Source organism: Festucalex cinctus, chromosome 1 (assembly GCF_051991245.1).
Source record: "Festucalex cinctus isolate MCC-2025b chromosome 1, RoL_Fcin_1.0, whole genome shotgun sequence".
NCBI classification, from domain to species: Eukaryota; Metazoa; Chordata; class Actinopteri; order Syngnathiformes; family Syngnathidae; genus Festucalex; species Festucalex cinctus.
The window spans coordinates 21,701,830-21,714,605 of NC_135411.1; the positions used below are offsets into that span (position 1 = coordinate 21,701,830).

At 38.8% G+C, this 12,776-nt stretch overlaps 1 protein-coding gene across 1 annotated transcript in view; it reads right to left on the bottom strand.

Moving 5' to 3' along the window:
- The window catches only part of prkci (protein kinase C, iota), a 54,725-nt gene extending 42,871 nt beyond the window's left edge, over positions 1-11,854 (bottom strand). Inside the window, exon 1 of the mRNA XM_077523079.1 lies at positions 11,421-11,854. Coding sequence (XP_077379205.1) covers positions 11,421-11,503 — 83 coding nt within the window. The 5' untranslated portion in view covers positions 11,504-11,854. The remainder of the gene's footprint in view (positions 1-11,420) is intronic.
- Between the last annotated feature and the right edge of the window lie 922 nt (positions 11,855-12,776).

Below are 12,776 nucleotides of genomic sequence, written 5' to 3' on the forward strand. Positions count from 1 at the left end.
AGCACATAATATGATGCCGTATTATGGCATCTGTAAAGCGGTAAAGTCCGTCAGGCGAGTACATAAAAGTAAAATTGGAGACAAGTTGCTCTGCCTCGTGGAGTAAGTTAAGAAACTGTGGTTATATCAATCATTTAACACAAAAATGTCATGTAATGCATTTCATCATATTGTGTCCTCCGCTCTAATAAATGTCAGGTCCATCATCCACTTCAATAAAGAGACGTTTCCCTTCCACTTTCAAACATTTAACACAAAAAATGTCATAGGCTGAATTTTGTTAAAAGAGTAATTTATTTATTTATTTATTTATTTTCATTTTTGATCTCCATCAGGTAGTGACATCTACTGCAACTGGTGAGCTTGACGCTCACACATACTTCTTGCTAGTTCTTCTTTGCTCATGTCCAGCAAGTTGTGTATTGTTGCGCACCGCAAGCACATTTTTCTTATTGGTCCTTCTTTTACGTGTTTTCCAGGTTCCATGTGGCAAACTCGGCAATTTAACAGCAACATTTTCAAATCCAAACAATGTGGGAGAGTCATAATGTCCCACTCGATTCTCAATGCCCAACCCTACCCCTATGGAATGGAGCTCTCATTTCATGGACAGTAAACAAATTGTTTAAGTAAATTGTTATTTTACATGCATTTCATTTTTTCAATACCAAGCTATCTTCATGTTTGCTTTAATGTTTTACTCCATATGCACAAATAAGTTACTTTTTTTTCTTTACAATTTCCAAATAAAATAAATATTAAGCTTATATGCACTGTACTTTTTCAGTGTTATAAATGCTTCATGTTTTCTACTTTTGTACGAATAAATTTTGTACCAATTTTTATATTCAGATGCTTTATTGCTAAAAAAAAAAAAAAAAAAAATGTGACAAGAAATTCCACGTGTGTTTATATGGCAAGGTTAAGTATTTAAGAAGTATCTAACTGTACCGGTACTAAGTTCTATTTGTGTATTTTTTACTTCTTACTGAATCGATATTGGTGCATTTAAAATAAGAATCAGACCTACTTGAATATAGACTGTACATTGCAATTATTTTTTTTAAATACCTCACATAGAAGCAGTTATGTTATATTATTTCATGTGTTATGTGCAGTCTTGAATTATTTTAAACTCTTGACAAATTTCAAAATTTGAATGAGCAAATGCACAACATTTTGTCCAATTTCAATAGATGATCATGGTCATTAAGCATGATCGGACAAAAATGACTATATATCCAACTCATTCTGGTGGGATAGGAGAGAGAATGTGGTAGCCCACTCAAACGATTTGTCACTCAACATGGAGTGCTAAAACAAAGGGACAGCGTCACACTCTGACAGACGGCCGAAGGCAGAAAAAAAAATAAAAAAAATAAAAAATAAAAAAAATAAAAAATAAAAAAAATAAAAAAGAACGGTGGCATTGTGGAAGCTCTGTGCATCAGTGGCACGTCGCCGACTCCGCCTCCCAACCTGCCGCTATTTTCTCACCCTCCATCCTCCAGTCTGGTGGTGTTAATCATTTCCTATGAAGGGGGGTGGAGAAGGCTGGCATCTATACTCCTACACTCTGATCTCTCCAGTAGGACCAACATGGCAGCTACACCCTCCCTCAAGATAACAGCGCCAGACGGCAGCGGGTGATGTTGAATTTGTCACGGTTAGCTGGATCTGAGAGATGGGTGTCCATCCATTCAGTATACAAGACACAGAGTGAAAGCTTATCTCTGACCCAAGCCCAAATTGTGACTCAACTACGGCAGTCACAAAAAATAAGTAGGCCTACAATATTTTGTGTTTCAAAGTGAAACATTAAAGGCTGTGGACAAATTCTTGGGTGTGGCTTAAACACGATCCCCGTCATTGTGCCGTTCAGCCTTGGATTCTTTCTTCCGCTAGCAATTTGGTGAATGGTGAAGCATGATCTTTGCCACCATGCTAGGCCACACATGCCATGTTTAATGAGACGTCACATGCTTGCCAATTTAACAACTGTACCTCAACCTTGGCAGTGGTTGAATACACAGGTTTATTGTACCTTTTTACCATCTAGTGGAAGAGCATTTCAATCTTCTATTTGTCAGTACATGTGGCTGGAATGAATAGATGAAAAAAATTCATTCATGTATAGATTTTTTTTTTCTTACCAATTAGATAAAACTGGATAATTCACTGCAGCATACCAAATGATCTCTCACGTCTCATTAAAGTAGTTGGGAGTTTACTGTCCTGTCTGCGAATTTAGAAGATCAGTACTTCCCCCATGAGACAAAAACCTGGATATTTTGGCTATTTGCTGTTGCCACAAGATGGAGCTAGGGGTGTGCCAAAAATTTGATTCATAAAAGATTCGAGATTCTCATTTATTAATCGAATCGGTATTAATATCCAAAAATCTATTTTATTTAAATTAGAAATGAAGAAGAAGGGAAAAAGGCATTTGTAGCCCACGTGCTGTTTTTGTGGAAAATGGCACTTTCAATACAAAATTAATAAATGTAAAAAAAAAAAAGAAAAAAAAAAGGACACTTTAATGTCTCTATTTGTCATTTTGTCTTGCAAAGCAGACTGGAGTAGATCATAACAATGCTGTGCATATCTGTAAATTGAAGCAGAAATCATTTGTCAATCAAATAATTTTGAATCGAAAATCGTTTGAATCGAGAATCGAAAATCGATTCTGAACCGAATCGTAGACACAAAAATCGTAATCGAATCGAATCGTGAGACAGTCAAAGATTCCCAGCCCTAGATGGCGCAGTGACAAATTATTGAACTTGATGTATGGATCTGCTTGGGGTGGAAAAGTCTTTAAAAGCAGGTAAAATACATATATTTTTATTTTAATTCAATGCAGTTTTGACCTTTGATATGAATGCAAAGAGTTAGATTCCTGCAGCAGTGGTGTACCCAAATTTACGAGTCAGGTACACATCAGAGTCTAGCACTAAACTACACTTCTGCGACAGTATTTGTGTAAAAAAACAGAGCCATAAATATAAAACAATTCAATGGAGAACAAAGTACAGGGCTAACTGAGCATGCCTTCTTGTGGTACATGATGTATTGTTATGCTGCTGTGTAAACTAGTCAGTTGTGCGCCATCCTTAACCTTGAAATGTTATACATGTCCGTACCGCTGTAAACCGAAGCCTCCCCATCTAAGTATAGAAAATTCATAAAGGAAGGAATGTTTAGAGTCAAAGGAAAACCTTGTGGAGTGATTAATGAAGCCAAAATGCTCATCACCGAATAAAAGCCAGTAGCTGTGGCATTAGGATGCACAAACCTGGCATTCTTACCTACTGTACAATCAAAATTAGGGAGGAGTTTGTAAGGCAAGGGATGTTTTTTGTAACCCGTGCCTCGGGCATCTTAGTCGGACTCGACGGTCCCATCTGCCCACAGTGAAGCTATTCGTCACTGGTGAGCACTCAAGCAGGCGGAAGGGTCAGAGTGCCTCGCAGGGCCTCCATAAGCACCTTGGAGCATCCATCTTCACTGTCAAGACCGCCACACATACACAGGTAACGCCTACTCCTCCGACACCAACACGGCACGATTTTTCACAACAAATTTTTGAAATGATCAAACTTTTCCGCCATGCCTCCGCAAATGACAGCACAGGCAAAAAAACAAACTTGTTATCTATGTCTGTAGGATTTTTGCTTCTGTACACTGCCCCTTTGGAAATGTGGATGTTGTTAAATTACGAACAGGAGCTGTCAAAATTAATAGATTAATTGACAAGTAATCTATTATCAAATTAATCGACAACTGTTTTAATAATCGAGTAATCTTGGAGCAATTTTTCAATATAAATTGTCCAAATTCTCTGATTTCAGCATATCCACAATAATTGTTCACTGATTTCTGTAGTCCATCACGAAAGAATACTGATCATCTTCTGTGATTAATCCAACTAAGATATTTGCAAACATCTGTTTTACTTTGGAAAACAATGACCGAACCGGTTAATACTCATATAACAATCATGCTGACTCGGTGTGACAAGGCGGAAAGTTTCCATCAATCCTTTTTTTTTTAATCCATCAACTCCCCTTTTGTTTTTGTAATCACTAGAGATAGACCGATATGCTTTTTTCAGGGCCGATACCGATTCCGATTATCGGTAGTCAAGGAGGCAGATAACCGATATTTGAAGCCGATATTCATTTGCAGTAAAAGTTAAAATGTTGGCACCAAATTTTTGAATAATGCAAACCCTAACCCTTCTTTACAATGGATTCTCACACTGCACTTTTCATTTTACATCCTTCTATCTGCAATAAGACGTTGGTGGCGGGGGGAGTTAAATGTGGGGGCCAATGTGACATTACCTTTTATAGCATTTGGGATACTTGTAGTTTTATTCTATAAATGTTATATTTTTATATTTTGAAGTAATAGGAGGAACCCTGTCATTCAAAATGTGCATCAGCTGTGGCATTACTTATTACTACAGCAAAAAATAAATAAAAAAAATTCCATGAGAAAAACTATTCATCCCTGAACACCATACAGTTCTTGTAGACCTTATTATAATTATTGTTATTGTTACCATATAGACAGTTTTGATAAGCTGAGGATCTTAAATCGAGAACAGCAATATCATGCTACTCCTCTCTACAAGAGAACTGTCAAAAGACACTTCATCATGTAGTTTACTGCCACTTAGGATGCCCCAATCAACGCAGAAAAAGGTAGAGTAAAATAACTTGGTTATAATAATAGTAAGAATAACTTGGTTAAACAGACATTGTTGCGGTGGACCGCTGCCACTTTCTGCTGTTTAATGTGTTTTACACTTATAGACACGTGTGTGTATATGGGCCCACTATTCTCTCACTACTGTACTGTACTGTATCACTTAATGGCACAGATGTACTTGTCTAAATAATAACTGGGCTGCAACATTGCTAATTCACATTAACAAGCACTGTCTTAGCTGTCCACATGAATAGTTACTAACACACGAGAAAGTTATACAACACACCAAACATGAGCTCATTATTCAAAGTATGAGGCACGTAACGAAATTACATCACTGAACATTAATTGCAGCCGACTACGGCCGTAGATGTTACATATTAGTGGCATCCATTGAGAGCATAATGTCCCAACTCACAGCAGACATGACGTGAAAAGAGAGACAAAACAAGCAAATAAGCACACTATACTTTAGTGCACTTCTCTACTAATGCCAAACATACGGAAGAGAACACGTTCGTGTAGTTAAACGGTGTTTGAGACACTTAATTAGTTACGGAGCGGACTTTAACGAGGTGCACAACGAGCTGTCAATCAAATCGACGTCGAAGCTTAAGGCACACAATGGCAAACCAGTGCGACAAATAAACACAATATAAAGTAACTAAACGCTATTTAGTGTCACTGTGGCATCTCACTGCATAATAACCGCTATGCAACAAGTAGTGGACGTGACCCAGAATGCAATGTGTGCGTCACGAGAGGTAAATATAATGACATTACTCTACTCTTAACATGGAACTAGACAATATAATAATGACAACTGTTAATATTTGGAACCTTTCTAACAAACATTATTTACTTAATTAAGTGAAAATGTGTGTGATTCCCTCCCCGAGTAGTTCAAGTAGCGAATTAGCTACTTGGTGTTAGCCTACATGCTAAGCTGAACACACCACTGTTAGCTAGCGGGGATTCAATGCAAGGCAATGCAGCTCCATTCATATAGTGCATTTAATACACAACATAATTCAATGTGTTTAGCTTATCATGGTGAAACGATCGGCGGAGTCTCTTCTCTTTTAACTTACCTTCGAAGCATGTGTCTGTCGCGTTGTGTCCGTGGGTGCGTGTGTGACCAGCTACTGTGATACAGGCATACACTACTGATTGGTTCTGGCTCTTGCACGGCTAACCAATCAAATGCTGCTTTGGGCGTTACATTGCTGGAGTTGGACTCCATAACAGACAGAGACGCTCTGGGCTGCATTCGAAGCGAAAAGACGGAGTTTTAAATGGATCGCTCATATCGGCCGTCAGATTAATAAAACAGACCGATACCGATATGTACCAATATGTCAAATATCGGCCCATCTCTAGTAATCACTATACGAATGTGAAGTACGAAATGAACTGCAATCACTGGTTAATAAACAGTAATCAAGGGGAATGCTTTTGTAATTCACTTCAACACAAAATTCAAATGAATCCATTAGTCGATTGATTAATCGATTCTAAAAATATTTGACAGTGTCAACACTAGTGTGAGTGTGAGCCCTGAAATTCACCCACAATGGCAAATTCAAAATGACCAACTTCCTGTCCCACTTCAAGCATGGGTGACCTTGTGACTTTTTCATGTGTGCTGTCCTGTATGATGGAACTGTCCACCCCATTTGATTGGTGAAACTGGTGTTAACGCCGAACGATACATAAAATTTCACCAGGATTCATTCAGGTTGAGGATGTGAAAAAGGCAATTAATTTATTGGAAGAACAATCCGGTAAAATATGTTTGGAGTTTATTTCTTTTGTGTAATTCTTTATTGCGGTATGCTATGATGCTAATACTAAGTACAGTATGTAGATTTACAACAGGATGGACTCAAAATTAACAAGAATCCATCCTGTAATTGCAAACTATTAAAAAATGAACAGAATAGGAGAATCTTTGTGAATGTTCTTAACTTTTGTTTCTGTACCGATGTGCTATGAAGCATGACTTCCTGAAGCTGATGTCATGTTGGGCTTCTTTAGACACCAAACTAGAACCCAATCAACAGCATGCAGTCAGGTGCTGCATGTCATTTTGCATCATTTGCTGAGAACAACTCAAAATGTCTGAGTCTTCGCAACAGACGAGCAATTCCCCACAAAAGGGGGAGAAAATACCTCTACATAATCCCACCGTTTCCTGCCCGACAACATGCCTGACACAAGAACCCTCAAGCTGAAGTAGGAGCCTTTAGCGAGACAGTCGTGACAGAGACAATGAAAGCCTGAGCTTATTGTGACTTATAAATGCAGGATGTGATGAGTGAGGGCAAAAGAAAAAAAAAAAAAAAGAAGTCTGCGACAGACCAAGACTGTCACAACCTGACACCAGTCCGCTGATGTAACTGGCAAAGAATGCACACTTTAATGATGAATTACCCAGCATGAGGAAGCTCCAAAAGAACCAAATATAGATTAAAATTGTAGTAAGAGAGCAGCAGGAGGTGCTTGTCCAAACCCAAAATGAAGCGCGGCAGCTTGCCACTATTCAAAGAAGGCCAACTTCTGTTTGAAGCCTGTTATCACAAGGTTTATTGAAAATACTCAAATTACATCTTAAGTTAAAATACTCAGTTTATGACGGTATCAACATACGACACTTACTGGTAAATCCCACTGTATTAAAATATCCAGTAAGCGGGGACACAATGTTATTGCACAAGTTGGTCAAAGGTGAGCAAAATGATCCTTGCTCAATTTGCCATAGACATCCAATACATGATTTGACTTCATTTCCTCTTTTGGGTTAGCATAGCTGACATTCCTGAGCACAGCATGCTCGGGATGCTTGCGCGAGATGTCACTTAATGAACAAGCCAACAAGTGAGGTGTGTCCTGGGGGAGCCAAGAAAAACAGCTGGTGCGTGGCGAACGGGACTCGTATGACACGTTTTTCAAGTCCCGTTCAATTACTGGTCCCATCGCAAGGAGGGAGGTGGAAACATCTCTGCAGTGACCAGTCCTTACCGAAAATGCATATAGTATGAGGAAAAAAAAAACACACTTTGGAGAATTTCTATTAATACCTTTACTGAACCTGCTGATCAACACATTTTTGTGTGATATTGTTGCACCTTTTAGATGTGTTATCAGCACCTGTCTGACACGTTGACATCTCCTCTGTGCCAATTTCACACTTTTAGACCCGTTTCTCCCACTTATAAGGGGTGGTGGGCGCAGGGCAGGGGAGCACATTATCATTCGTAGTCTAACTTTAACCAAGGCAGGGAACCATTTTCTTGTCTGGAGTCATTTTAGTTTTTAGAAACTTCCTTTTACTTGTACTAAATTTATGAAAGAACATCATGCTTAAGAATTCACAGTTTGGATGGGTTTGGACGTTTTATAGAACAGCGGAGGACTAACTCAAATGAGGCAGCATGGTAGGTAAGCATCGTAGTGGTGAGCAAGCGCACTTCACAGCTCTGAGATCTCGTTCCTGGCCTTTCTGTGTGCAGGTTAAATTTCCTTCCTGGTTTATTTATTCCAGCTACTCTAGCTTCCTACTAGGGGTGTGAATTGCCTAGTACCTGACGATTCGATTCGTATCACGATTCACAGGTCACGATTCGATTCGATACCGATTAATCCTGATACCAATTTATAAGTCGATTGTTGCGATTTTTTTTCATTCAAATTTAGAAAATACTAATCAGTAAGCTTGTAGAGTATAAGATTTATATGAAAATGTATTATTTATTTATCTGAAATTTCAGTCTTAGAGGTTGTAATCTGTTTCATGTTTGAACAGCATTAAAATTAAATATTAAGGCTTAATGTTCCGTTCATATAACATTCTTCCATGCTCAAGGTGTGAATCCTAAAAAAATAAAATAAATCGATTCTGCCAATTATTGAATCGATTCGAGAATCGCGCGATGTAGTATCGCGATATATCGCCGAATCGATTTTTTTTAACACCCCTACTTCCTACCTCATCCCAAAAACATGCAAGCTGGCTTTATTAACTCATTCACTCCAAGCCATTTTTACTGAAGCGACCCCTTCACTCCCGGCTGTATTACTGGATTTTGACTGATTTTGCATAGCCTACAGAATATTGTGTTCTATTGCTATAAAAACATGGAACCTACCAAAAGAAAGATTAGAGTCTCTTCTTTCATCAGGAAAGTATATTTCTGTTTCCGTTTGGCAGCAATTAGCATTAGAATATAGAAAAGTTTCATCATTATTCACAAATATGCTTAGAATTGTGGGGAAACAACTTGTTTTCATAATGGCCCTGGTTGCTCTATTATACTCTGCCTCCACTTGCTGGCCATTTTTGTCATTACTACCATTTTTTTCACCCATTCACTGCAGTTGAGAGACTGCATCAAAGCCTTCTGTTTGCTCTAGCCTAAAAAAAAAAAGAAAAGAAAAAAAAAAAAAAGTAGAAATACATCTTTGGGACACTTAATACATTTAAAATAGAATGTATTTATACGTTTTGGGGAGCAAATGATTTAAAGACTGTAAAATTACTGATGTGCGAAAGTGAGATATAGAATGATTGGTTGAAATGCGCTTGACCATTGACCAGTATGGTCGGTACGCTGACTCTTGCCACAAGGTCAATTGCAATAGGCTCCAGTTTGCTTGCGACTACAGGTGCTTGCTACAACTACAACTAAACATTTATCAAGAACTATATTGATAACCGATTAATCATTTGGAGATTCTGTTTAATGTAAATTCTACAGCTGGGTTTAAAAAAAAACATCAAATCAATATCAAATCCATTTTTCTTTTTGAGCCTGATATCGATTTATGAAAGTGTTAATTATTTTAAAATTCATAAGAAAAATATAATTTTAAAGGCCTTTTTTTAATCTTATTGTTTTCTTGAAATTTACTGTTCACATGAATTCAAAAGTATTTTCTTAAATTTAGGAAAGACCTGACTTATTGCACTTTAAGACGATTCAGAATATTTTTAATTCATCTTATTTATTAATAGAATTATGAGAATATTTTCATCTCATCTTTGCTGATGTCAATATCTGTGCAACACTTCAGTGATTATAACACGTGCTACTTTCATTAAACCAGTTACTGTCTCCGCAAAATTTAATGTTTGTAGAGTTTATAATCATACCCTTGATATTTAAGAAGAATTGATGTTCTATGATTAAACAATATCAGATTGAATGGGGTAGATGCCTCGGACTTCCGACTTTCACACATCAGCGCCATTTCCAGCCACTGCTGGCCCCGTTCCGACACTCGCACCCCCACCTCTGCGCCCCCCAAACGCGCACTCCCACCGATGGGCGCGAGCGCATAAGGCGTCTCAGCTCTCTGAAATGCTTCGGAGAAGTGAGACAGACAGACTACACACTCGCACCCATCGACGGGAAAACGCAACTGAGGGGCACAATGTTGAAAGCGCAAGCAACGGGACGTGACCCACACGTCGCAAACAGCAACCGGAAACAAGGCTGATGTGTGAAACTTGGAAGTCTTGCCTCCTCTGTGGCATATACCCCATAGTAGTGAAGCAAATCGGGAAAATTCAAATCGAACTGAACTCTTGTAAATCAAAATCGAATAGATTCAGGAAATTAAAGTCGATACCCAGCCCTAGTAAATTCATCCACACAAAGTAGTATCCTTGGAATTCCAGCCTCTCAACAGTTAATATTTTCTGATTTCGATTTCGAAGTCCTCCAAAAAAGCAGACCTATTATCTTTATGTTTAATGACAAAAAGACATGTACAAACATCTGCTTCTATTCTGAAAAACAATTACCCTTTTTGCTTATTTTCTGACATACTTTATCTAGACCAAAACAGTAACTGTATCATAATCTATATTATCTGTATTTTGATGGCGTAAGATGGGAGCAATCAACAAATAAGAATTTTCTCGTGTTCGCCTGACTCACATCGCCTGAATTTGCACCTTTTCTCACATCACATCATGTGAACAATTCGATTTTCACCAAGAACATTGCTATATCAAACGGATGGGCATTTGTTTGTGCCCTGAGATTGGTTGCTGGCCAGTCCAGTCCTCTCGCACAAGTCAGCTGAGATAAACATGGAGCCTATGCCAGAATGGATGAGTGGACTGCCTCAAAAGGTCCTACAGGTCCCAACATGGCCCATGAGCCATAGGTTGCCCACATTTGGGACTACAAACAATATAAACAAAAGGACTGGACTCACTTTAACGTATTTGATAAACCACTTTTCAGCTATTCAACAGCCATGAGCCATTTAATTCGGTGCCAAAATAATGATCAATAGCTGTGATTTCAGTGAAAATTGGGCTCATCGTGGCATTTTATTGACAATTAGCTCAGACGGCTAACAGTTCCTAGCCCGACTCATTAGACAACTCTCTCAACTTGATTGTAGTCAGAAAGAAAGAAAGACAAAAAAAAACTCAACCCCCCACCCGAATTTCCTTTAAATCCAACATGTCGTGCGCTTAGTGAAATATAAACAGCGTAAAACTGGATAAACCACAACTCGTCCAATGGATGTCTGGACAGTTTCACCTGTCAAGTTTACCCCATACTGGGCTAACACTAGCCATTAGCTTCGTTAGCTTAGCCGTCTGCTTAGCTGTCTTCAAAGATAATTAAGCTCGCTACGAGTGGAAAGAGAGCGAAACAAGGACGGAGGCGGTGGTGTTTTCTTACCCTTTATAGTAGGCTTTTACCCGGACTTGGTGAGAATTCTCGCCGGGGTGGGACATGGTGCTGTCCCGCAACGTCGGCATCATAAGCTCAGCCGTGGTCAGCCAGAATTTACTGAAGCTCCCCTTCCGTCTCCGGCTCTTTTTTTCTTTTTGTGTTGTTAGTTGTGTACCACGCCCCGAAGACGGTAGCTTTACAGCAGAGTGGAGTTTGACGATTGAAAAGCGTGACTAACAGGGCTGTAAAATGGGGGTCGGGGGGTGGAAAAAACGCTCATGAGGAGAATTAAAAAAATGACATGTAAAGTATAGAAAAACTTGCGGGGTCCGTCAAACAACTCCCTACTGCATAGGCCCGGTCACGGACGACACCATTGTGGGAATGCTTGCGGGGGTGACGTACAACATGAACAAGGTTATACAAATGTTTACTCACATCTAATAACAAAAAAAAATCTCATTAACAGAAACTAAGACAACGCCTGCTTCAAAAATATACCATTATGGCTACAAACTATCACTTATGTTTAGCTCAGTTTGCCGATATTTGGAGCGGACCAACTAGAGCTTTCATGTGGACAGAGTGATTCAGGCACAGGTCTGTGAGCTCGGACATTCCCCACGCCCTGAAGACATGTGGCGCATTCAAGTGCTCTGGCTCAGAAGTAATGGCAGCATTAAGCTAAAATCATAGCGTGTCAGAAGCGAGTGGGCAACTTTAAGGAGTGTGGGTGGGGGGTGTTTTGAGTACTAAAACACAAACACACGTGGTTCGGGAAATAGATTTGAAACCATCGCGATTGCAGGTAAACGTCCCAAGATCTCGAGTTGTTTGCATTTATTTCATGTTATCTTTTAAAGGTGTGTGGGTGTGGGTGTTTTTTTTTTAATTATTTGGGGCCAGATATGTTGTTTATAAAGCATACAATCAAGTTTGATAGAAGTTAATTGGATAACATTACGTTGAACATCTGCTGCAGTCACCATGGCAACAAGTTGCCTCCAAGACGCTTCAAGTAAAAGAGAGGATGTCCTCTTATTTTTGAGAGGTCTATGCTGGTACGTATGACAAAGCAAATGCAAAATCTATGGTATTAAGTTGGAGTTAGGTAGGGGCCGGGCCAGGCACCCACCTATGGAGGAGGTGGGGAGAGCACTCCAGCAGCAAATGAATGGACTGTTGAGTGGACTCAAATCTTGGTAAAAAAAAAAAAAAAAAAAAAAAAGAGCCCAAAAAAATTTCTTATAAAAAAAGAGATTTTTATTCAAGTGAATGCAATATGTTTCCGTGTATAAGTAATCATTTGAAAATGCAAACAATTGAATAATTAATCAAGTGTTGCATATTGCTAATTAGTAC